The sequence below is a fragment of the Pinus tabuliformis genome, chromosome 3_1 (genome assembly GCF_031772625.1).
Source record: "Pinus tabuliformis cultivar Carrire ecotype Pingquan chromosome 3_1, CPIR1, whole genome shotgun sequence".
Lineage (NCBI taxonomy): Eukaryota > Viridiplantae > Streptophyta > Pinopsida > Pinales > Pinaceae > Pinus > Pinus tabuliformis.
In genome coordinates, this window is record NC_142301.1 from 810,691,986 (window position 1) to 810,716,943 (window position 24,958).

General features: G+C 33.8%; 3 protein-coding genes across 3 annotated transcripts; all 3 read left to right on the top strand.

Annotated features, from left to right (window-relative positions):
- Positions 1-4,377: 4,377 nt before the first annotated feature.
- LOC149189941 (hydrophobic protein LTI6B-like) lies at positions 4,378-5,113 on the top strand. Its single transcript, XM_089413324.1, has 2 exons — positions 4,378-4,588; positions 4,755-5,113. The coding sequence occupies exons 1-2, from the start codon at positions 4,502-4,504 to the stop codon at positions 4,836-4,838; spliced, it is 171 nt and encodes a 56-aa protein (XP_089269450.1). The 5' UTR covers positions 4,378-4,501; the 3' UTR covers positions 4,839-5,113.
- A 6,459-nt stretch (positions 5,114-11,572) lies between these two features.
- LOC149189942 (hydrophobic protein LTI6B-like) lies at positions 11,573-12,288 on the top strand. Its single transcript, XM_089413325.1, has 2 exons — positions 11,573-11,784; positions 11,940-12,288. The coding sequence occupies exons 1-2, from the start codon at positions 11,698-11,700 to the stop codon at positions 12,021-12,023; spliced, it is 171 nt and encodes a 56-aa protein (XP_089269451.1). The 5' UTR covers positions 11,573-11,697; the 3' UTR covers positions 12,024-12,288.
- A 9,457-nt stretch (positions 12,289-21,745) lies between these two features.
- Positions 21,746-22,457, top strand: LOC149189943 (hydrophobic protein LTI6B-like). The gene is made up of 2 exons (XM_089413326.1): positions 21,746-21,960; positions 22,116-22,457. Exons 1-2 carry the CDS (start codon positions 21,874-21,876, stop codon positions 22,197-22,199), a joined length of 171 nt encoding a protein of 56 aa, XP_089269452.1. The 5' UTR covers positions 21,746-21,873; the 3' UTR covers positions 22,200-22,457.
- Positions 22,458-24,958: the final 2,501 nt, after the last annotated feature.

Here is a 24,958-nt window from a genome sequence, read left to right on the forward strand (position 1 = left end):
TGCAGGATATGAAGAGAAGCGAGATGCTGGGTTCCACTACCAAAGCCCCAGCCCTCGTGATTTCCTCCGACGGGGAGTAAAACAATGATCCGGCTAAATTTTGTTTATGTTTCATGACGAACAACATTTACTTTTCAAAGTTGAATTGCAGTATAGATAATATAGATAATGTTGTTATGATGATAGAGAAAGACATACAAATTTTGGACAACTTTTAACGCTGATAGGTGGCCAACCTGGTTTCCTAAGGGCAAGTTGAGGCCACCTGGAACAAATGGAAAAACTTGAATTAGCTAGTTAATATAAATAGCGAAAGTACTACCAAGTTTACAAAAACAAAAAACTACATAAATTCTTAATATAATTTAAAATTTTAATTAATTATTTTATTTTATTTTAATTCAATTTAATAAGAATATTAAGCTTATTTTGATAAATTTTCTTATTCTAAATACTTAAATTCTTTATTTAAGTTTAATTAATTTTAATATGATTAAGAATATTAAAACTTATTCTAATGAATATTCTGATTTCTTAGTTCTAATACATTTTATACCATTTAACCCCTTATAATATTATTCATTTTATTTAATTAATTCTTATAATAATATTATTGTTATAAATTGATTTTATTTTAATATTATTTTAATTAATTTAATAACTAATTTTTATTAACTCTAGATTTAATGTATCTTTACTATTTTTTTAAGATTGACTAATTTTTTTAATCAGATCTTAATAATATTATTAATCCGAAAAACATTCCTATTTACAATTTAAATCACAAAAATCCAATATCAAATCTATTTTTTTTTTTTTTTAATTTAACAATTTTATAAACACTCCTTACACATTTTGAACCATTACCAATTTATTTTTATTTAAAAAAAAGCGCCTAACTTTGGAATTTGAATGGAATCACAAGTCGTAACTTTCTCAACTACAAAACGCAAGTCAACTTTGGAATTTGAATGGTCGTAACTTTATCCCAGAGTAAGTCAACACTTCGTTCAGTGTTCAAATAGTGTTGGAATTTGACGGGCATTTTGCCCGTCAGAGACCAGTTTATCCGTAAAATACGTTGAATTTTTTTAAATAACCGTCTGACTTGACGTGTTGGGAAGGATGCAGAACGTATTTTTGACGGTTAAGCGGTTTTTGAAACGTTATTAATATCATATTTTAAGAGTGACACCTTCCACTTCAACTTGGAACACTATAATAAATTGATAATCATTTTATCAACAAATGGAGTTTAGAAAAAACCCAAGTGCTTTAGAGGGCAGTTTCCTCAACTTTATTTTACAGAAATGGTCGGCTGAAATTAATATTCGTTTGCATCAAAATTCTGTGATTGTGGTTTCGACAAGACTCGCTAAAAGATATTATTCATGAAGATCCCGCTATTCAGAGCTCGGTTATTATTAAGTATTTTAGTTTTCTATAGTTTTTTTGGATTGGAATTAAATATGGTATCGTTTAAAGAAATTGTAAGAAATTGTAGATGTGTGTGGATTAAATATTTTTATTTTTTAATATATAAATTAATTAAGTATATTTAAAAATCTTTCCAATTTTAAATAATTAAAATTTGATAAATATAATTATTTTAAAAAGTTTAGTGTTTTTTAATGATGTTTTAATTAAAAAATATACTTGAGATATATTAAGTGAATTTAATTAATTGCTTTCTATAAAATTATAATATTTTTTGTCTTTTTTTTAAATACTGGGAAAAATGATTATAATTCAGTGGTGAAATTCACATTGGGGACAATCATCACTTGCAGCTATCCATAATGCAGGTTGAATCATCATGGTTTCACTGGCAGCTATCCACAATGTAGGTTGACGTCATGGCTATTATAGAAAAACCACTCCTTGGAGTAGCCCTACTCCGAGTCCTAGTTTGACTTTCACTCTCACCAAATATCTCTTAGTCTTGGCCTATTAACCTATTTCCTGACATTCCATGAAATCAAACTCTTAGCCAAACAAAAGCAATTTTAAGACATATGATCAAACCAAAAAAAAATGTCAACAATTCCAATTTATAAACACAATTCTTTTAAAAATTTGTAAGAAGTGTGTGTATATTTAATGGTTTATGTTTTACTCTATCCATCACCAACAAGGTGTGTTATTGAAACACATACTTGTAATACATTAAGTGGGTTCAAGTAAAACAAAACCTAATTTATTAATTGTACAATACCATCACAAAGAAACGAATCTAAAACATCACTGAAAACAATTTTTTAATTTATTAGAATTAGTAAATGTAGAAATGGTCTTGAAGAACTCAATTGTAAACATGATAATGTAGATATCTTACCTTGGAAACCTTTTTTGACAAAACCTTCTAGAAATGACCTTTGTTTGGCTCTTTTATAGTTTAGGAATTATTACAAATAGAAATTATAAACTTATAGATAACAATGTTGCATATTTTTATTCCTAGGCTTCACATTCCCAGTCTCTCTATTTTCTTTTGTGCCATTAATTTTGCAAGATTTCAATTTTCCATGGGTAAATCTATTTAGGCCCTGATTTCACCTTTCATTGATTTGCTTTCTTGTTGATGAGCTTGAGATGCATGTGAGTGGACCATGCCAATTAAAGAGAGCTTTCAAGTGAATTCGAATATGCACACACATAGAAAGTGAAACATATTTTTATTAAAGTAGGAATTACGATACTTACAACTAGCACAAAAGCACCTAAAGCCTAAGGACACACAACTAGGAGAATGGATTTGAGACCATTCAACAAAGGTTATTACCTAGTCTCCTTAAATATATGTCTACAAAACTAAGTGATCAATAAGCATCTAGTCTAATAGAGATTTTATATCAAATAATGATATATATATATATATATATATATATATATATATATATATATATGCCCACAACACAACAAATTTGGCTTGGTTTGAAATGTTTTGTTTATGATGAGATCTCTTCAGATGCTCAATCTTATTATGATTGAATTCCCATATGTGTCACCTAGAAGGTACAAGGGGAAGAAAACATATATATTTCGTACTCCTTAGAAGAAATGTCGTTCAATAACTCACAATTCGTTCATTTGATTAGGTAAGTTGGATTAGAATCTAAGCCCAAATAGTTTCCTTGAAATCCAATAAATATGTATCTACTTCTTATGCAAACATCATTAAAATTATCACTTGAATGAATCAAACAATCAATCCATGAATGTGTTAGTGCATCATCGAACCTACATAGCTAAAAGAACAAAACCTCTTCCTTGTCACAATAATTTTGGACCACAATCTTGCTTCTTCCCACTTACTCTCCCTGAGTGTATTGGCCACCCACCTTTATTAGATTGTTTGGGCCAGAGGTCTGTCACAGTGTCATCGACTCACCACTCACTTATGAAAGTTATCCTATGTCACAATATCACCTATGGAATAGTGGAATTGTTGCTTCGACTACAATCTGCACCAGATATCGAGTGTCTCAACATATCACTTAAAAGATATGAAAGATATGGCTCATGAAGCTTATGAAATACTAAAACACTTTTTATACATTATACTTACTTGACTACAAACTCTCCACGGTGGTCCCTCACATTAATTCCATGTGATTATGATCATGGAGAGGATGCAGAGGATAGTCCATCTCATAGTTTTATTTTGTTGGTCATCTTATACGTCCCATAAGAACTCCTTAGTAATATCATGTTATGGCATGTTTGAGTCAAGGACATTTGATTTCAGAGTTATGGAGATTTTATTGTGAGTGTTCCATATAATTTCAAACCAAATTTCAGAATTCAATAAGTCATTTATGTGTTATGGTAATTTTGTTTTTTTTTTTCTTATGATAAATATGTGTTTTTAATGAAACCTTTATTAGTGAAGCATTAATTTATTATCAAAACATCACCTTTGGAAGGGCAAAATTTTAAACATAATGTCTCTTGAAACGCAGCGTAAAGACCTAAAACGTCAAAAAAAATTGTACAATGGGTAAAGAGGAATCCAAATTCCAACCGTAGGGTTCATATATACCCAACCTTGAGCATACTTTGACATGCCATTTCCCCGGTCAAAAATATACGTGGTCAGTTGCTTTCAGTGATGATGACGTGGATGCCTTAATCATGAAGTATTTTGCTTGGGATTGGCATTTGACAACAGCGTGACAAAAAAATTGTTTGCGACCCACGTGTCATCGAGTAACCAAAAGTCTCGTTAACTTAGCGAGGTTTGAAACGCGTGACGTGTTAATGAAGTTTCTTGTCCTGGTTCTTGGCCGATTGGACGCGAACACAACTCGTTTTTGCAGCTATAAATATTACGGAAGGCATGGATTCTTATCATTATCCTGAATCTGAATCTGAATCTGAATCTTCATCTTCTTGATTGCTTTTTTGGCTAACTTCATACACTCACTCTCTTTGCTTCTCTGTGTTGGGTCTTTGCGTCTCTCTACACTTTTCTTCAAAAGTCACCAACATTTCAGTGACAATGAGGGAGGGCACTGCAAACTGCGTGGACATCTTGTTGGCCATACTTCTGCCTCCTCTGGGAGTCTTTCTCAAATACGACTGCCATGTGAGCACCTTCTCATCGATCTAACACTCATTCCTCTGTTTTCATTTTTTTTTTGTCTCCATTGATGCTAATTCTGTGAAGCTGGATCTGTATAAATGTATTGGGGTCATTAATTTAAATTACTGGTAGCTGATTTTTTTGAGGGTTTTTCTGTTTTGTGTAACAGGTCGAGTTCTGGATATGTCTGCTGCTGACGATATTGGGGTACCTACCGGGAATTATATACGCAATCTACGCCATCACCAAGTGAAATCTATGATTTTTTGGGGATGTTGATGTAACTGGGGCTGCGAGCTGTGCAACCAACCAGATTTGGTTTATCAACAATCCTGTTCTGGAGAGTTCTTCATTATTGTTATTGAGCATTCTTCATTGTTAACCACAGGTTATAATTTCATATTTATATGCACTTGCCACATGGTTGTGTACATTTACTGACTGAACAGTTCTCTGTCACATGTTTGTTGTTCAATGACTTCATTTTCTAAAAGATAATAAATTAAGTTTTTCACTATCTTGTATCTATACTTGTCTCTGTGTCAATATGTTTTCCACGGGCATCTTCAACATTCATGGCTGTGAAAATGGTAAAAATTGAAAAAAACTAAGATATTAGGTAATGTTGGGAATCACGATTTCCGTTAGACCAAAACCCGTAGGTTTTAGTTAGCAATCGTATCACCGGAAATAAGGATTCACAAGAGGTGGTGAGTCCATGTCACGAAACACACGGGGAGCATTGGTTTATCCAATGTACAACATTCTCCCTTCCCCCCCCCCAACACCCCCCAATGCGAGCCGGATGTGTATCGAACTTGTGACCTATGCTCTGATACCCCTTGTTGGGAATCACGATTGTCCTTAGACCAACACCCATAGATTTTAGTCAAGGATCACATTGCTAGAGAGGAGGTTAGTCCATGTCGTGAAACACATAGGGAGCATTGGTTTATCCAATGTTCAATAGGGAAGTCATACAATTTTTGCTTTTTGATCAACTTGGTTATGAGGAAAGCACATAAAAAACATGGGGCTTATTTCCTCTCTAGTTTTTATGGGTTATGTTTTTGTTGTTTTCTCATTGATGTTGATGTGCGTTTTGATGGATTATTTCCCTAAAGGTAGTATTGATTTTTTGGTAGTGTTGTAGCAAGATTGATTATCTAATATGTAATAGATTGATTGGTTAGATTCTTGATTAGTATGTCCATTGGTAGAGCATAGATTCATTCATCATATTGATTCTAAGGTATTTTGATGTTGTGTTTTACTCTAATGTAGGTTGATGTTGTGATAACATGAATTTGGTTACATGATGATAAGTTCTATCTATCATAAGTGATAAATCATATGTATCATAGGCATTAAGATCACTAACATTTAGTATGATGAATGTTATGATCCGTACGTAGGTTCAATCCATGTTTGTAAGGTGGGATGATGCCCTTTATTCATGGATATGAAGTTGATCTCATTATGGTGGTCACTTCTCCCTCCCGTATCTATGATTGATAGGTAGGTGGCAAGATCACTCCATTGAATGATAGGCAATAAGACCACCATTCTATTGAATCATTTACGAGGGGGGTGGACTCATTTCCTTCATTTATAGGTTGGTGGTGGGATCATTCCCTTCAATCGTCCATCTTAGATGGTATGGATTGAGATAGCTTGTACGATCATTCTCTTGATTCATTGATATTAAATGTTATGGATTAGTTGATAATTGATCCAGGTGGCTCTAGACACATGCAGAAGTCCAAGAGGGCTCAGAAATGGTCGAAATTCAAAGTGGTCAAATTGTAACAAACCCAACATCAGCTCATAGTGCTCGTCGCCTTGATTCCAATGGAACTAATGACACTCCAATCCGTGATTGTATGGAGAAGTTAGAAGAAGTCAAAGTCGCAGTCAAAGTTGGGCAGTGGGACAGGTTTAAATGTCCTATAGTTTCACCATCAACCAGCGGGGAACCTAGCACCCGAGAAGCGGGTGAATTTGTTGGATCCCTAAATTGCCCAGTAACCTCTAAGGTTCGAGAAATTACTTAAAGTGGCTATGGTTTGGAAAAAAATAAAAATAAATAAATATAAAAATAGGTGGCGAGCCACCAACCTCGTGACCTGAATCCTAACCACAAAAATCAAATTAATAGGGGAAGGTTTGTCACCTCCCCCCCCGGATCTTGTTGATATGGGGGGGTCCTTTGACCAGAAACCCCGCCCTTAAAACACAGCGAACCTTAAAACCGAGACCGGTGGGTATCAAACCCGCGCCAGTGACTTGGGTTGGCCTGCTCCCATGTGGCAGTCCCATCATACAATGTACAACAAAAAACATATTACGCCGAGACAAAAATGCATGGGCCGATGACTACAGATGGGAGGTGGAGGGTTCGACACCGTGACCTCCACCCTCATAAACTCCTCCGACGCTACTGAGCCACAAGGCCATCTTTGTTATATCTGCCTTGAAACTTTTATAAGAGCAACACTTGGAAATGCACTGAGGGGAGCCGTGGACGGAGCATGGAGGAGCAGACACGTTTTTCAATAAATTTTCATATTTTATTGCAGAGGTGGAACCTGGAATACGGAACCATGATTTGCAGGCCAAAGGCGGAACCATGATGGCATGCATTCCAAGACAGAGAATCTTTTGTAGAGAATATCCCTTAATCCCTGAAAGGTTCCATGGGAAGGTAAATTTTCATTTTATCATAATGATATGAAGTTTACAGTCAATTTACCCAGAATTTTGCAGGGAACGCGATGGTGAAATCAAAATCACCATCTGAGTAACAGATTTGCAGATTCCTAGCAGAGAAGAATCTTTGAAGAATCTTGAGGGAATCTTCCAGATTCCTTGGAGGCTAAAATTTGCTAGAATCAGAATGCAACCAACTTTATACTCAAAAGTATCAAAAGTTCGCGAGGATCATGATGGCGAGATCAGATTTGTGATCTGAGTAGCATATCTCCAGTCAACCTAGAGAACAAAATCTTTGGAGAATCATGAGGAATCTAAAAGATTCCTACAGGCCCAGATTTTGACGATGTCGGAATTTGACAAATTGATAGTCGATTTTACACCTCTCAACGACAGAAATTCAATGGTGTAGTCAATTTTTGTAGTTGAGCCTTTCATTTTTTGGCCAAATTCATAGGTGCACGTACATGAATCAATCATGTCACATTTTCCTTCCTAATTATTGAGATGATGTATTATTTTTTTGAGATCCCTGCTTGATGTTATGTTGTGGGATTGCTTTTTCCACATTATGTGAGATTTCATTAGCTTGTCATGCTATGTATTGTTGTTGATATACCTGTGTAACTATGTTGAGGGAATACTCGGTGCCATGTTATGTGAGATCTTGTTAGTTTTGTCATGTTGAAGGAAGCCCATTTTGAGTGAGAATTCTTGTAGGGAGAATGTCTTGTGGAGAGACAAGCCACTCTTGTTGAGGGCATATGACCTTGTTATCACAACGAATAGTTCATGTACATCATCATCATTTCCAACATTATATGAAGCGACCTCCACCATCTTGACATCAGGCCTGGAGATAGTCCACACTGGATGAACTTCGTTATCAAATTTCTCATGTTTTGACTTGTTGATCTTGTCATGTTTCCTCTTGTTTAAGCATGCATATGTGGTCCTTTATGCTCTTTTAAATGCAATTCTAACAACATCACACAAGTAAAAGATCTTGGACAATTCTGGTTCCCAAAGGATCCTAGATCAATAATGATCATCTCGCTAATTCTTGGAAGGTGGAAAATTTGGGTGATGTGATACCTTCATTGATTTATTTTAGTAAAAAGGCAATAAGGGTCTTGAATATGATTCTTCATTAGTTGATCTGGCTATCCTTTGCATGGTGTGTTAAGGTGTTGGCAATGCATAAGTTAATAGGCGACATTTGCTCAAAGTCATATGGTTGCTTTCAACAATGTGTTCATGTGAAAAATTGAACAAATTTTAACTCTAATTGTTACTTTTTGCATAGTGCCTCTACATTTAGCATGCCCAAAACAAAAAAACAACACACAAAAATAACTCACAGAGAAGGAGAGACAAACTTATCTAGCCACCACCTTAATTGATCATGAAAATACATACATATATATATAGAATGAAAAATAAGTACATCCCACTCAAATAAATTAAATATAATTCTTATAACAATTTTCATTTTGTAACTATTAGCATAACAACTTGTTAATAATTAATTTTCTGCAATTATTTAAGTCACACCTTCTTAACGAAGAATATTTTTTCTATAATTTCTAGTTTATCTCTACATATTTAAAATTTAATTTTTCCCAAAAACTTAGCCAATAAAATTACTACAATTATATTGGGTTAAATCGAATCAATTTTACTTATACTAAACTCAACCATAAAAATTTCCTTAAACACAATGGACAAACTCAAAACTCTCTAATTGTGCAACATGCTCACTCCTACATTGACTCTCCAATATTTTGAAAAGAAAAAATATCACTTGACTAAGCTTTCGATGTTGTCTCGGCCTAAAAAAATGGGAGGTTGGGGTATATTGGATCTACACATATTTAGAAGAGCCCTTCTCTGTAAAACTATGTGGAAAGCGATTATGGGAGAATCTATTTGGAGCAAGGCCATTAGAGCTAAGTATATGGACAATCAGGATATGACTTATTGGTATAGACAACGCTATACTGGATCCTCCAACGGCTCATCTATATGGAGAGGATTTCAAAGAATGGAGCCTTTCTTCAGAAAAAACTTGATCTGGAAATTTCAGTCCGGATCTAATATTATTATTGGCTTAGATGATTTTGCAGGTGCAGAAGAAAAGATCCATATTTCCACTCAGCTATTGAGAGCTTTACACAACAGGGGTTACTTCTTTTGGGCCAGTGTCATTCAAAAATGGGATGGTGCTGTTCCAATTTGGAAAACTGCTACAGAAATACAACTAAACAGTGTTCTGGAATCCCAATGGAATTCTATCATAACTACAATGCGAGTGCGTGGAATTTTTCGCTCGTCAGACAGGGATTACCTCATTTGGAAAGGTCTCGGTGGCTCATCGACTGTTTATGCAAAGCATATATATCTCCAACTACTATTACCTGGATCTTACCTACCTAATAATATTTTTCCAACAGCATTTTGGAAATCAGGATGCCCCATAAAAATCATTATATTTGCCTGGTTGGTTTTTCATAACAGGAACCTCACATGGGAGAATCTCCAAAAGCGGAAATGGTGCGGGCCAGCCATATGCCCCCTATGTAGAACAAATTCTGAGAACAATTTGCATATTTTTTTGCAATGTTCTCAAACACAATTAATTTGGCAGAACCTAGCTGCTCATTTTGGCTTCGTCAATGTCAGTGCTCCCTCTCTAAATGAGGCTTTCAAAGGATGGAGTAATATGCACATCGAGTGGAGGCCCATTCCACTGTTAACAATCTGGGCCATATGGAAATGGCGGAACCAGATGATTTTCAATTGCAAAAGGGAACCACTATCAACAGTGTTTGATTCTATCCCGTGCTCATATAATGCGCTAGGATGACCTTTCCAATCCAAAGTCAAGGATGGAAGGCAACTACAGTCTAAGGATGCATATGGATATCCTTGTGCCTTTTTTGACGGAGCTGCTCAACATGGTACATGCGCCTGCGGAGTTTTCATTAATCCAGAGGATGGACAAGCTTTTGACATACATTGGAATGGAGGAGCGGGATCTAACAATAAAGCAGAAGTCATGGCCCTGGCTGGACTCCTATCTATTTGTGAATTCCTTGGTTTACAAAAGCTTCATATATTTGGAGATTCGAAAGTCATCATCGATCACGTACAGTCTAAACATATCATAAGAAATATCCATCTCTCTGGATGGCTGAACAAGATTGAGGATTTGTGGCACAACAGGAAGGACTATACAATTTCACACATCACCAAGGATAAAAACCAGAGGGCAAATGCTTTATCAAAGCAGGGGCTATCAACACCACAGGGTATATGGAGGATGCAGATAACAGTGGACAATATCTCTCATCAGATCCAAGATTTTTCCATGCTGGGTACATAATTTTCTTTATTGTGAATTCTATCTAGTATGATTTCATAGTTTCCCCAACAGTTGACTCTTATTATACATTACCCTAATATTTTTTGGCTCATGGGACCAATTTTTGATTTATCTTTTTGTGCATATGTGCTTTTAGCAATATCTCTTTATATGATCCATATGCAACAGATCTGAAGAGGCTCCTTATATCCTTTCTCTCTATGTGGTTTTCATCCACTATAAATTGCCATATTTGTTGGTTCCCATGTGAACATTACTGTACATATATGTTGAATGAATATAATACAATCATATAGCTTTTTTCGTGCTAAAAAAAATAAAAACTTAAACTTCATATTGGTATTGACAAACTTCATTGTCCATTGCAAAAGTTGATTCAACCATCCTTAACTCAATTTTAGGCGATTGGAGGGCCAAGCACAAAGTCTTCGATTGACAACTTTGTGGCTGCATTAGATATCTATAGAGTCCGTGATTATTAGGGGTGTTGTCCTTGAAGACATATTTTCTCCTATAAAAAAAATGGCGCTGCTCACTGTTGGAAATCAATGCCTACTGTGAGACAAATTGCTCATTATTGGAAATCAATGCCTACTATGAGACAAATTGCTCACTGTTGGAAGTCAATGCACTGTGAGATAAATTTCGGATTAATCATGAAGCATTTTGCTTGGGATTGGCCTTTGATGACAGCGTGACAACAAAAAATGTTTGGGATCCACGTGTCATCGGGTAACCCAAGAGTCTCGTTAACTTAGCGAGGTTTGAAACGCGTGACGTGTTAATGAAGTTTCTTGTCTTGGTTCTTGGCCGATTGGACGCCGACCCAACTCGTTTTTGCATCTATAAATATTACGGAAGGCATGGATTCTTATCATTATCCTGAATCTTCATCTTCAACTTCTTGATTGCTTTTTTTTGGCTAACTTTATACACTCACTCTCTTTGCTTCTCTGTGTTGGGTCTCTGGGTCTCTCTTCACTTTTCTTCAAAAGTCACCATCATTTCAGTGACAATGAGGGAGGGCACTGCAAACTGCGTGGACATCTTGTTGGCCATACTTCTGCCTCCTCTGGGAGTTTTTCTCAAATACGGCTGCCATGTGAGCACCTTCTCATCGATCTAACACTCATTAATTTTCTTTTGCCTCCAGTGATGCTAATTCTGTGAAGCTGGGTCTGTATAAATGTACTGGGCTCATTAATTTAAATTACTGGTAGCTGATATTTGTGAGTGTTTTTCTGTTTTGTGTGACAGGTCGAGGTCTGGATATGTCTGCTGCTGACGATATTGGGGTACCTACCGGGAATTATATACGCAATCTACGCCATCACCAAATGAAATCTATGATTTTCTAGGGATGTTGATGTAACTGGGGCTGCGATCTGCGCAACCAACCAGATTTGGTTTATCAACAATCCTGTTCTGGAGAGTTCTTCATTATTGTTATTGAGCGTTCTTCATTGTTAACCATAGGTTATAATTTCATATTTATATGCACTTGCCACATGGCTGTGTACATTTACTGACTGAACAGTTCTCTGTCACATGTTTGTTTGACTTTATTTCGTAAAAGATAATAAAGTTTTTCACTATCTTGTATCTACACTGGTCTCTGTGTCAATATGTTTTCCACTGGCATCTTCAACATTCATGGCTGGCTGTGAAAATGGTAAAAATTGAAAAGACTTCTTCGATTTGGTAATTCACATATTACTCTCCTCCATTCTTGACTGAGTTATTGTGATTTGGGTTTATAAATTCATGATTTTGTTATCCCAATTTTTGATAAATCATTTTTTTGGTAAGTTTTTGAAGTGGGGTTTCTAGTTTAATTTCTTTAAAACCTGACAGAAATTTATTGAAATCACAAGTTTGGTGGATAATCCCTGCACAATCAAAGTGCTCTAAGGATTTTTTAGAGTGTCGAATTCATATATATAATCAAAAAACCAGTTTAAATAATACAAATCAAGATTTCACCTCAAATTTTTCAACTAAATTCTAGCACCAAAAAATTTAAAAAATCACACTAAAAGCAATTCATTTTATGTAAATGTATGGCAAGATTGTTGATGCTGGAATAACATTTTTTTCGAGGATAAATTTTCAACATTTTGAAATAATGATGTAAAACTTTTATCATGACTCCTAAAAACATTAAAAATTCAAAAGAATAATGAAAACATAAAATTCAAAAAAAAAAAAAACAAAAAAAAAAACAAAAACAAAACAAAATTAACCTATAAAAATATAAGAATTAAAAAAATAAAAAAAATATAAAATATAAATAAATAAATAATAAGAAAAATATATTTTAAAAAAATGTTAAAAAAAAAATTGTCTCACAAACCATACAAAAATTTAGAAAAAAAAAAAAACAAAAGAGATTTTGAAAAACTATAAAATTAAGTAAGTAAAAATTTTAAAATTTTAAAAAACATTAAAAATAAAACTAAAAATAAAAAATAATTTTTTTTTAAAAAACATTAACAAAAAACTAAAAAAAACAAACTAGATTAAATAGAAAATAAACAATTTTTTTTAATAAAATTGCTAAAATTAAAAATAAAAACATTTTAAAAAATCTAAAAAACATACATACTCAAATTTAAAAAAAATATAAATAAATTTTAAAAATTATATATTTTTTATTTAAAAAAAAAATTGCCATTTCTTTTCTTCTTTTTTTTTAATAAACATTTACATTTTTTTTAAATATATATTTTTTATTTCAAAATAATGTGACAATTTTTTATTTAAAAAAATAAAAATTAAACATATAAAACAAATTAAAAAAGTATATATTTTAAAAAAATTATTCCCATTTTTTATTTAAAAAAAATAGACATTAATTTTTTTTAAATATATATTTTTAATTAAAAATAAATAAATTTAAGCATTGCCTTGCCGGCGCTCGGACCCATGCGGGCGCGGCTGGGTGGTGGCAGGACGATTCTCGGAATAAGCCTACCGCCGCTCGCAACTTCATCGCCCAAGGCGCGCACCCACGACCAACCGGGCGACAACAGGCCGATTTTGGGAATTGGCATGCCGCCGCTCAAGGCCGCGGCCCCACAGGTGGCCCAACAACAGCAAGGCGGGGCTTAATTTTTTTTTTAAATTAAAAAAATATATTTAAAATAAAATTAAATGTTTATTTAAAATAAAATAAAAAATGCATATAATTTTTTTTAAATAAAAATATATATGGAGAAAAAAATGGTATGTTTATTTATTTATTAAAAAAATTGTATATTTATTTATTTTTTTAAAATAAAAAATCGACACACATTTTTTCAAATAATTTTTTAATTTTTTCTTTTTAATCATATATATATATATAATTTTAAATGTTTTTTTTAAATAAAAAATATAGAGTTTTATAAAAAATTTAATTTTTTTTTTTTTTTTTTTCTCATATATATATATATATATATATATATATATATTAAATGGTTTTTGTTTTTTTAGTTTTTTGTTTTTTGTTTTTTGTTTTTGTGTTTGTTTTGTTTGTTTGTTTGTTTGTTTTTTTTTTGTTTTTTTTGTTTTTTAATTTGGTGATATATATATTTTTAAAATTTAATTGTTTTTTGGATTTTTTTATTTTATTTTTTAATTTGAGTATATTTTTTGTTTTTTAATTTATTTTTAAATGTTTTTCATCTTAATTTTAGTAGTTTTATTTTTGTTTTGTTTTAATTTTTGTTAATTTTCTATTTTTTTAATCTAGTTTGTTTTTAATTTTATTTTATTTTTGTTAATGTTTTAATGTTTTTTAGGAGATTTGTATTTTTGGTCAAGAAAATCAACATTTAGAAAAAGAAAAATAAGACAACTAAAATTTAAGCAAAGTCTTTCAGTAGAAATCACATGAGAGAATTTTTTAGCCGACGTGTTTCATCATTAGGTCCTGATGATGAACCACACTTGATGTGTTTCGAACCAACAAGTGTGGTCTTGATGATGAACCACACTTGATGTGTTTCGAACCAACAAGTGTGGTTCATCATCAGGTCTTGATGATGAGCCACACTTGTTGGTTCGAAACACGTCAGCCAAAAAATTCTCTCATGTGATTTCTGCCGAAAGACTTTGCTTATTCATTATGGATCACATCAAGTTGAATACAGAAACTAGAAAATTTGTTAAGTAATCATGATTTCAAAAAAAAATTGGACATAAAAAATTTTAAAGTGTTAAAAAATGTAACATTTAAAAAAAAATATCCACACTTAATACATTAAAAAATTTAAAGTGTAAAAAATAAGTCCTCTAAAAAAAGGTTGATACTGCATCAACGCGTTTCAAAATAGGCATGAAAATCACTGACATTTAAAAACAAATATTTATATTTGATACATAAGAAAATTTAAAGTGTCAAAAATATGCTTCGAAAAAAAGAGATTGTATTCCGCATCACCACTTTTCAAAATCAGTTGACTTTTTTGCTACCTCAACGAAACAGGTAGTTGTATCAGTTTCCATTTCAAAGTTTACATTGTTTTGGTTTTTTTCTTCTAAATTAGCATCAACTTGCTTCTTCTTTCGAAGGGTATTTTCAGAAAGTGATAAGCCTTATCTTTCTTTTATCCTTCTCTTCCTATTGCCTAAAGATTTGGTTGAATATTTATCATTTCTAGTCGATGGTTTACGTTTCCCTCCACTCCTCATTGAATTCTAGAGAATTTTGGAGCTTTGAGGGGTGGTTTGAAGGTCTTGTCTACTGTGTGAGTTGCCTCAGTCATTGCACTTTGGCTTCTTGAGGAAATGCACTCTATTGTGGCAGGTGATATACGAGGTGGTGAATTTTACTATTGGTGCAAGGGGAGGTCACATGGGGACATGTTTTTGAAGGTTGGCCACCGAATGGAAATTAATAAATACAATGTGAGACTGTTGTTTACAATGACCTAATTGCATTGGCGTCAAGAGGGCCACCAACTGGGGAACTTTAGAGGGGTTGGCATTCAGAGTTAAGGGATTTTGAATATTGGTGCAAGTTTACCAACACATTTCCCATGCAACATCAGCATGGAAGGGTTAGTCGAGGCATAGAGCCACGTGGATAAGGGGAAGAACACCACATGGAAAACCAAGACTTGGGGGAATAATTAGACTCGAATCCAACACAATCCCCTAGAAGAATTGAACTACCTCCTCCCTTTGATTCACTAGAAAACTGTCTTCAACATATCAACTTACTACTAGAAAATCTTGGACGTGACTGACAAAACAAATGGTACATGCAAGATAGGTTGGCTTCTCTTCGTCGTAGTCAGAAAGGATTTACTCGAAGTTGGAGCTTCTAAAAGGCATATTAGAACACATGGAAGAACATGTACAATGTGCTTTTAGTCCTCCTCTGTCACTAAGTAATGACATAGATAAATCAACTTCGGTTAATCCATCATACCAAGGATGATGGTCGATTGTATTTAGCTTCTTGGGGCTTTTTGGTCTCACTGGGCTATCTACATGTGGTTTCTAGTTTGATTTGTCTATTGATAATGTGGTTTCATTATTATTTTCTGGCCAACATATCCAGTAGGAATAAGGTTGGAATATTTTTTCCTATTAGCTCCTCATGATGTATCTCTAATTTGAATTCATAGAAACCCTTGATTTAAAAACAAAAAAAGATTAAGGTAATGAAGGATTTTTTACCAACTTTAGTTATTAATAAGGGTAGAGGAGTGTTTGTTGTTGTGTATGTGAGATCGATTCTTTTTCTTTTTTTAATAGTGTATAAGGTAAGGTTGGTCTTTTCAAGTACTTTTAAAACGTGGGTTAGATCTCCTCTTTTGCATGAATATAATCCAAATACAAGGGTATGGAATAGCAATGATAATCACTCTCATTAGTGTCGATTATGTTAGAAAATGTAGCAAGAAAGACTCAATTTGAATTTAGCCTTAGTCAAATTGAGTAAATCAAATTTCCACATCAGCAAGACAACTTGGAGGCAATTAACTAATGTGACATGGATCTTGTCACTCAGTTATCTCAGTAAATTCGATTTATGGGCTTGGAGTTCAGTCATGCATGTGTTGATTGCTAAATTTTAGCAATATCTAATTCAATTATTTTTAGTTGTACTCAGTTAATTAGCCTCTAACTATTGATAGAGTCAGTTGAAGGTCTGTTGTGTAGTGGGACAATGGTCTAACTTAGAGATCTGTTAATTAACTGATCAATCAGCCCAAAATAGCTCATGTATGCATGGAATTCGAATTGCTCAGCTGAGGTGGAGGAGACAAGACTAGTATAACATGAGTTGTATACTAATTGAGTGTACAATTGTTGCATGTAGTCAGGAGATCAATTCCTTGGGAATTGCGCAAGGAAATAATAACTTACCTATTATGTAGGAGCACAAATTTTCTCAAGATTGAGCAAGGAAATAGGAGGCTAGTGGAGCAGAAAATTGGCTAAGTGTTGGCTAGAGGCTCTCATTCAGCAGAGAGAACAATTATACTTTTTCAGGTTGTGCTCAAATTTGGAGCAAGCAATTGAAACAGTTTCTCTATTTAACTAATTAATGCAAAGAGGCTTGCGGGTTTTTTTACTCAGTTGGGTTCCCTTAGAAATCACTATGTACTTGTGGTTTTGCATGTTGCATGTTTATGAATGTCATTCTAAATTATGATTTCCATTCTACAGATTACTAGAGTAGAATTGTTTCTCTTGTTTTTTAGTTTGAAATCTTGAGAAGTTGCAATTTCTATCAAATTTAAGCATGGTATTAGAGCCCTAAAATCACATTAGAACCAATATTTTGAACCTCTACCTTAGGAATTTTGAATTTGCAGCTTCAATGCAACATTTTTCCTTCACAATCGAGAGAATTTCTTTCAATGGTCTGAGATTGGAGTATGCCCTGGAGGGTAGCTCGAATTTCATAGCCTGGAAGAGTTGAATGGAAACAATTCTTCATGATAATGGTGTGTTAGAATATGTTAAAAATGGTATTTCAAAACCTCCATAGTCAAATGCACAACAATTAACCCAATGGAAGAAGGATGTTGCAAAGGTCAAGAGAATTCTTTTGGAAGGTATGAGAGACCATGTGGTCTCAAATATCCATGGTAAAGGAACTCGATATGCTATATGGAAGGCACTAAATGAGATATTTGAAAATAATAGTGACCATATAAAATTGGCCCTACAAGACAAACTTTGAAACGTTAGGATGCAAAAAAAAATCATTCTTCCATAGTATCTCTTTAGGTTTACTCAAGTTTTAGATGAACTTGGAGGGTTTGGGGTGAATGTAGAAGAAGATGATTTGGTGAGCCTAACTCTTCTAGGTCTTCCAAAATCATGGCATAGATACCAGGACTCTCTGAATGGAAGGGAAAAATTACCAAATTGGGAAAGGTTGTGATCTAATTTGGTTCAAGAAGAGATTCAGAGAAATACCAGAGATGGAACATCATCTAGAAAAGAGGATCAAGAGAATTTTTCCTTGGTTGGGAAGGGGTAGAAGGGCAAAGGAAAGAAGACCCAAATCAAACCTAAATCCAACCAAAATAATGACAAGAATAAAAACTTGAGCAAGATGAAATCTTTCCACTGCCATGAATACGTGCACTATGCAACAAAATATTTGCACAAGAACTCTAACAATAATCGTTCAGGAGGAGTAGGAGGTAAAGCACTGACTTCAAAATTTGAATTAGACTTCACCCTGATAGCATGCATGGGAAACATTGTTATGGGGAGTGTGTGGTACCTTTTTTCTTGTGCCTCATTCCATATGACAGGGTGTAAGGATTTTTTAGTATCGTGGAGGAGAAGGATCTCCCGATTCATATTGAATTGGGGGATGATAGGAGGTATAGTGCTACAGGAATTGGTACTGTAACCTTTGAGAGGGAGAAAGCCTCCCCTCTTTGCCTCAAAGATGTTATGTTTGTACCTGGGCTGAAGAAGAACTTGATCTCTATAACAATATTGGAGGATAGAGGCTACGATGTTATTTTCATTAAAGGGAAAGCCTTTCTGAGACACATAACTACTAGGAAAGAGAACCAGATTGGAGTTTGAGTGAAGAACCTATACAAAATTGAGGTGGGAGATTGTGCTGCATTGACCAACAAAGTAAAAAATGTGCAAAGTGGAGATGTTGGAGAACTCTGGCACAAGAGATCGGGTCATCTACACCATGGTGCCTTAAAAATCTTGCATCAAATTATCAATAGTCTCCCTAAAGGTTCCCTTGACTAGTAGTATGCCTGGAAGGGTTGCACATTGGGGAAATATGCCAGATCCACCTTCCATGGCTGAGATAGAGGAGCATATGCAATCTTGGAGCAAGTCCACTCTGATGTTTGTGGACCATTCTCTGCAACCTCCACAACAAAACATAGGTACTATGTAATTTTTATTGATGATTTCTCTAGAAAATGTTGGATTTTATTTATGTGGAAGAAGGATGAAGTGTTCTCCCAATTTGTAGAATTTAAGGCATTAGTTGAGAAAAAATCTGGGAAGAAGGTGAAGGATCTTAGAAGTGGCAATGGAGGTGAATTTATTTTTAATGTCTTCAAGGATTTTCGTGGCAAAGAAGGACATCGAAGAGAACTGATAGCACCCCATAACCCACAGTAGAATGGGGTAGCTGAGAGGAAGAGCATGAGCATAGTGGGAGCTACAAGAGTCATGCTAAATAATCAGGGGCTTCCATTGCATCTATAGGAAAAATCATTAAACACAATAGTTTGCTTGTAGAACCAAAGTCCTCATAGAATTATTGGAATGATCACACCGGAGGAAGCTTTCTCTGGGAGAAAGCCTGATATGTCTCATTTCATAATTTTCGGAGCTTCAATTTATTGTCATGTCTCCAAGGATTCAAGGAGGAAACTTGAGCCTATAGCAAAGTTAGGATTTTTTGTAGGATACACCGAAAATCCACACAATTACCAAGTGTATTTACCTTCACTAAGGATGACGATGGTGAGGAGAAATGTAAAGTTTGATGAGGATAATGCTATGAGATGCTCTCTGCAACGAGAGATGAATATCCTACTGGAATAGGAGCTTCTAGATCCAAAGGAGGAGCCTCGGGATGAGCTTCAAGAAGTTATGGAGCAGCCACAAATGGAGGAGCAAAGAGGAGGCCGAGTGGAGACACCCACTGAACCAGAAACACTCAGAGAAGGGAGAAAGAGAACTAGAGAAGTTGATAGAATGTTGCAAGATGCTAGGGAGAATGTGGGAGCTCCTACATCATAGTGTGGGCAGAGGAGGTCACCTAAGAGGTACACTAGTTACATGGATCTCATGACGGAGCTCATTGAGTTAGAGCCTTCTTCATTTGAGGAAGTAGTTTCTCAACCTATTTGGGTTGATGTCATAGTGGAAGAATATGAATCCATCATGAATAACAATGTATGGGAAGTGGTGCCAAGACCAAAAGGGAAATCAGTGGTTAGTTCCAGATGGATCTACAAAGTGAATCATGCAGTTGATGGGAGCATCAAGAAGTACATGGCCACATTTGTGGCCAAAGGATTTCCTCAAGTAGAGGGAGTTGACTATAAGGAAACATTTCTCCTGTGGCAAGGTATTCCCCCATTAGATCAATTCTTGCATTAGCTACACAAATGGGGTGGAAAATCCACCAGTTAGATGTAAAGACCGCCTTTCGCAATGGTGTTGTTGAGAAGGAAATTTACATAGAGAAACAAGAAGTATTTGAGCCATATGATCGAGAGTCACATGTGTGCAGACTTAGGAGAACATTGTATGGTCTCAAATAAGCACCCCAAGCATGGTACACTCAGATCAATAATTATCTCAGTGGATTGGGCTTCACCAAAAGTGAAGTAGATGCAAACCTATATCATGTTGTGGTAGATGGTAAGTTGATTATTCTTGTTTTTGTATGTTAATGATTTATATATTTGGAGATTCGAAAGTCATCATCGATCACGTACAGTCTAAACATATCATAAGAAATATCCATCTCTCTGGATGGTTGAACAAGATTGAGGATTTGTGGCACAACAGGAAGGACTATACAATTTCACACATCGCCAAGGATAAAAACCAGAGGACAAATGCTTTATCAAAGCAGGGGCTATCAACACCACAGGGTATATGGAGGATGCAGATAACAGTGGACAATATCTCTCATCAGATCCAAGATTTTTCCATGCTGGGTACATAATTTTCTTTATTGTGAAGTCTATCTAGTATGATTTCATAGTTTCCCCAACAGTTGACTCTTATTATACATTACCCTACTATTTTTTTGGCTCATGGGACCGATTTTTTATTTATCTTTTTGTGCATATGTGCTTTTAGCAATATCTCTTCATATGATCCATATGCAACAGATCTGAAAAGGCTCCTTATATCCTTTCTCTCTATGTGGTTTTCATCCACTATAAACTGCCATATTTGTTGGTTCCAATGTGAACATTACTGTACATATATGTTGAATGAATATAATACAATCATATAGCTTTTTTCGTGCTAAAAAAAAAAAAAACTTAAACTTCATATTGGTATTGACAAACTTCATTGTCCATTGCAAAAATTGATTCAACCATCCTTAACTCAATTTCAGGCGATTGGAGGGCCCAAGCACAAAGTCTTCGATTGACAACTTTGTGGCTGCATTAGATATCTATAGAGTCCGTGATTATTAGGGGTGTTGTCCTTGAAGACATATTTTCTCCTATAAAAAAAATGGCGCTGCTCACTGTTGGAAATCAATGCCTACTGTGAGACAAATTGCTCATTATTGGAAATCAATGCCTACTATGAGACAAATTGCTCACTGTTGGAAGTCAATGCCTACTGTGAGATAAATTTCGGATTCATCATGAAGCATTTTGGTTGGGATTGGCCTTTGATGACAGCGTGACAACAAAAAATGTTTGGGATCCACGTGTCATCGGCTAACCCAAGAGTCTCGTTAACTTAGCGAGGTTTGAAACGCGTGACGTGTTAATGAAGTTTCTTGTCTTGGTTCTTGGCCGATTGGACGCGGACCCAACTCGTTTTTGCATCTATAAATATTAGGCATGGATTCTCATCATTATCCTGAATCTTCATCTTCATCTTCTTGATTGCTTTTTTTTGGCTAACTTTATACACTCACTCTCTTTGCTTCTCTGTGTTGGGTCTCTGGGTCTCTCTTCACTTTTCTTCAAAAGTCACCATCATTTCAGTGACAATGAGGGAGGGCACTGCAAACTGCGTGGACATCTTGTTGGCCATACTTCTGCCTCCTCTGGGAGTTTTTCTCAAATACGGCTGCCATGTGAGCACCTTCTCATCGATCTAACACTCATTAATTTTCTTTTGCCTCCAGTGATGCTAATTCTGTGAAGCTGGGTCTGTATAAATGTACTGGGCTCATTAATTTAAATTACTGTTAGCTGATATTTTTGAGGGTTTTTCTGTTTTGTGCGACAGCTCGAGTTCTGGATATGTCTGCTGCTGACGATATTGGGGTACCTACCGGGAATTATATACGCAATCTACGCCATCACCAAATGAAATCTATGATTTTCTAGGGATGTTGATGTAACTGGGGCTGCGATCTGCGCAACCAACCAGATTTGGTTTATCAACAATCCTGTTCTGGAGAGTTCTTCATTATTGTTATTGAGCGTTCTTCATGGTTAACCATAGGTTATCATTTCATATTTATATGCACTTGCCACATCGCTGTGTACATTTACTGACTGAACAGTTCTCTGTCACATGTTTGTTTGACTTCATTTCCTAAGAGATAATAAATTAAGTTTTTCACTATCTTGTATCTGTACTGGTCTCTGTGTCAATATGTTTTCCACTGGCATCTTCAACATTCATGGCCGGCTGTGAAAATGGTAAAAATTGATAAAACTTCTTCGATTTGGTAATTCACATATTACTCTCCTCCATTCTTGACTGAGTTATTGTGATTTGGGTTTATAGTTTCATGACTTTGTTATCCCAATTTCTGATAAATCATTTTCGGTGAGTTTTTTTTGGAAGTTTTTTAAGTGGGTTTCTGGTTTAATTTCTTTAAAACCCTGCAAGAATTTATTGAAATCATAAGTTTGGTGGATAATCCCTGCACAATCAAAGTGCCCTAAAGATTTTTCAGAGTGCTGAATCCATATATACAATCAAAAAATCAATTTAAATAATATAAATCAAGATTTCACCTCAAATTTTTCAACTAAATTCTAGCACCAAAAAATTTAAAAAATCACACTAAAAACAATTCATTTTATGTAAATGTATTGGGTAATATGTTTGTAGTCGACCAATATTGGTACCAATTATTTGTGCAAAAATTGTGCAAAAAAAACCCTCAAAACGTGTTTACACAGGAATAACACTTGCTGGAATAACATTTTTTTTCCGAGGGTAAATTTTCAACATTTTGAAATAATGGTGTAAATTTTCAAGATTTTGAAATAATGGCAAGATTGTTGATGATGGAATAACATTTTTTTTGGAGGGTAGATTTTCAACATTTTGAAATAATGGTGTAAAACTTTTATCATGACTCTTAAAAACATTAAAATTTCAAAGGAATAATGAAAACATAAAATTCAGAATAAAAACAAAATTTAAAACAATGATAAAAAAAAAGAAAAGGAAAAACATTAAAAAGTAAAAATTTAAAAAACATGTTCCGAAAAAATATGCTCCGAAAAAAAGAGAGTGTATTCTGCATCACCACTTTTCAAACACTCCCTTTTTTTCGGAACATATTTTTGACACAAAAAGTAAAAATTTAAAAATTTAAAAACCATTAAAAAAATAATTTTTTTTTAAAAACATTAATAAAAAAACCTAAAAAAAAAACAAACTGGATTTAAAAAAATAGAAAATAAACCATTTTTTTAATTATAAAACTACTAAAATTAAAAATAAAAACATTTAAAAAAATCTTAAAAAAAACATACATACTCAAATTAAAAAAAAAAAAAAAAAATATATATATATATATATCTATATATATATATATATATAAATTTTGAATATATATATATATATATATATTGAAAATTATATATTTTTTATTTAAAAGAAAAAATTGCCATTTCTTTTTTTAAATAAACATTTACATTTTTTTTTAAATATATATTTTTTATTTAAAAACAATGTGCCAATTTTTTATTTAAAAAAAAATTAAACATATAAAACAAATTTAAAAATATATATTTTAAAAAAATTATCCCCATTTTTTATTTAAAAAAAATAGACATTAATTTTTTTTTAAATATATATTTTTAATTTAAAAAAAATTTAAGCACTGCCTTGCCTCTGCTCGGACCCGTGCGGGTGCAGCCAGGTGGTGGCAGAACGATTCTCGGAATCAGCGTACCACCATCCGTAGCTTCATTGCCCAAGGCGCGCACCCACGGCCAACCGGGCAACGACATGCCGATTTTGGGAATTGGCATGTCGCCACCCAGGGCCGCACCCCCACAGGTGGCTCGACGGCGGCAAGGCGAGGCTTACTTTTCTTTTTTAAAATTAAAAATATATATTTAAAAAAAATAAATGTTTATTTAGAATAAAATAGAAAATGCATATAATTTTTTTTTTAAATAAAAATATATATTAAAAAAATATATGTTTATTTTATTTTAAAATAAAAATAAAAAGTTATTTTTTTAATAAAAAATATATATTTAAAAAAATTGTTTATTTATTTTTTTGGTTTTTTTTAAATCATATATATATATATATATAATTTAATTTGTTTCTTTTGGGTCCGATAGACCATTATTTGGTCTCAGTGGACGTTAATCATCATCATCATATATATATATATATATATATATATATATATATATAATTTTAAATGTTTTTTTGTGATATAAATATTTTTAAAATTTAATTGTTTTTTGGATTTTTTTTTATTTCATTTTTTTTAATTTGAGTATATTTTTGTTTTTTAATTTATTTTTAAATGTTTTTAATCTTAATTTTAGTAGTATTAATTTTTTTTGTTAATGTTTTAATGTCTTTTAGGAGATTTTGTTTTTGGCAAAAGAGAATCAAAATTTAGAAAAAGAAAAATAAGACAACTAAAATTTAAGCAAAGTCTTTGGGTAGAAATCACATGAGAGAATTTTTTGGCCGATGTGTTTCGAACCAACAAGTGTGGTTCATCATCAGGGCCTGATGATGAACCACACTTGACGTGTTTCGTGTTTCAAACCAACAAGTGTGGTTCGTCATCAGGTCTTGATGATGAGCCACACTTCCACACTTGTTGGTTCGAAACACGTCAGCAAAAAAATTCTCTC

Bases quoted from the DNA above. Each gene is read 5' to 3' on its own strand.
- LOC149189941 (XM_089413324.1), top strand. From the start codon at position 4,502: ATGAGGGAGGGCACTGCAAACTGCGTGGACATCTTGTTGGCCATACTT. The intron at 4,589-4,754 runs GTGAGCACCTTC...TTTGTGTAACAG, and splicing joins TTCTCAAATACGACTGCCAT to GTCGAGTTCTGGATATGTCT.
- LOC149189942 (XM_089413325.1), top strand. From the start codon at position 11,698: ATGAGGGAGGGCACTGCAAACTGCGTGGACATCTTGTTGGCCATACTT. The intron at 11,785-11,939 runs GTGAGCACCTTC...TTTGTGTGACAG, and splicing joins TTCTCAAATACGGCTGCCAT to GTCGAGGTCTGGATATGTCT.
- LOC149189943 (XM_089413326.1), top strand. From the start codon at position 21,874: ATGAGGGAGGGCACTGCAAACTGCGTGGACATCTTGTTGGCCATACTT. The intron at 21,961-22,115 runs GTGAGCACCTTC...TTTGTGCGACAG, and splicing joins TTCTCAAATACGGCTGCCAT to CTCGAGTTCTGGATATGTCT.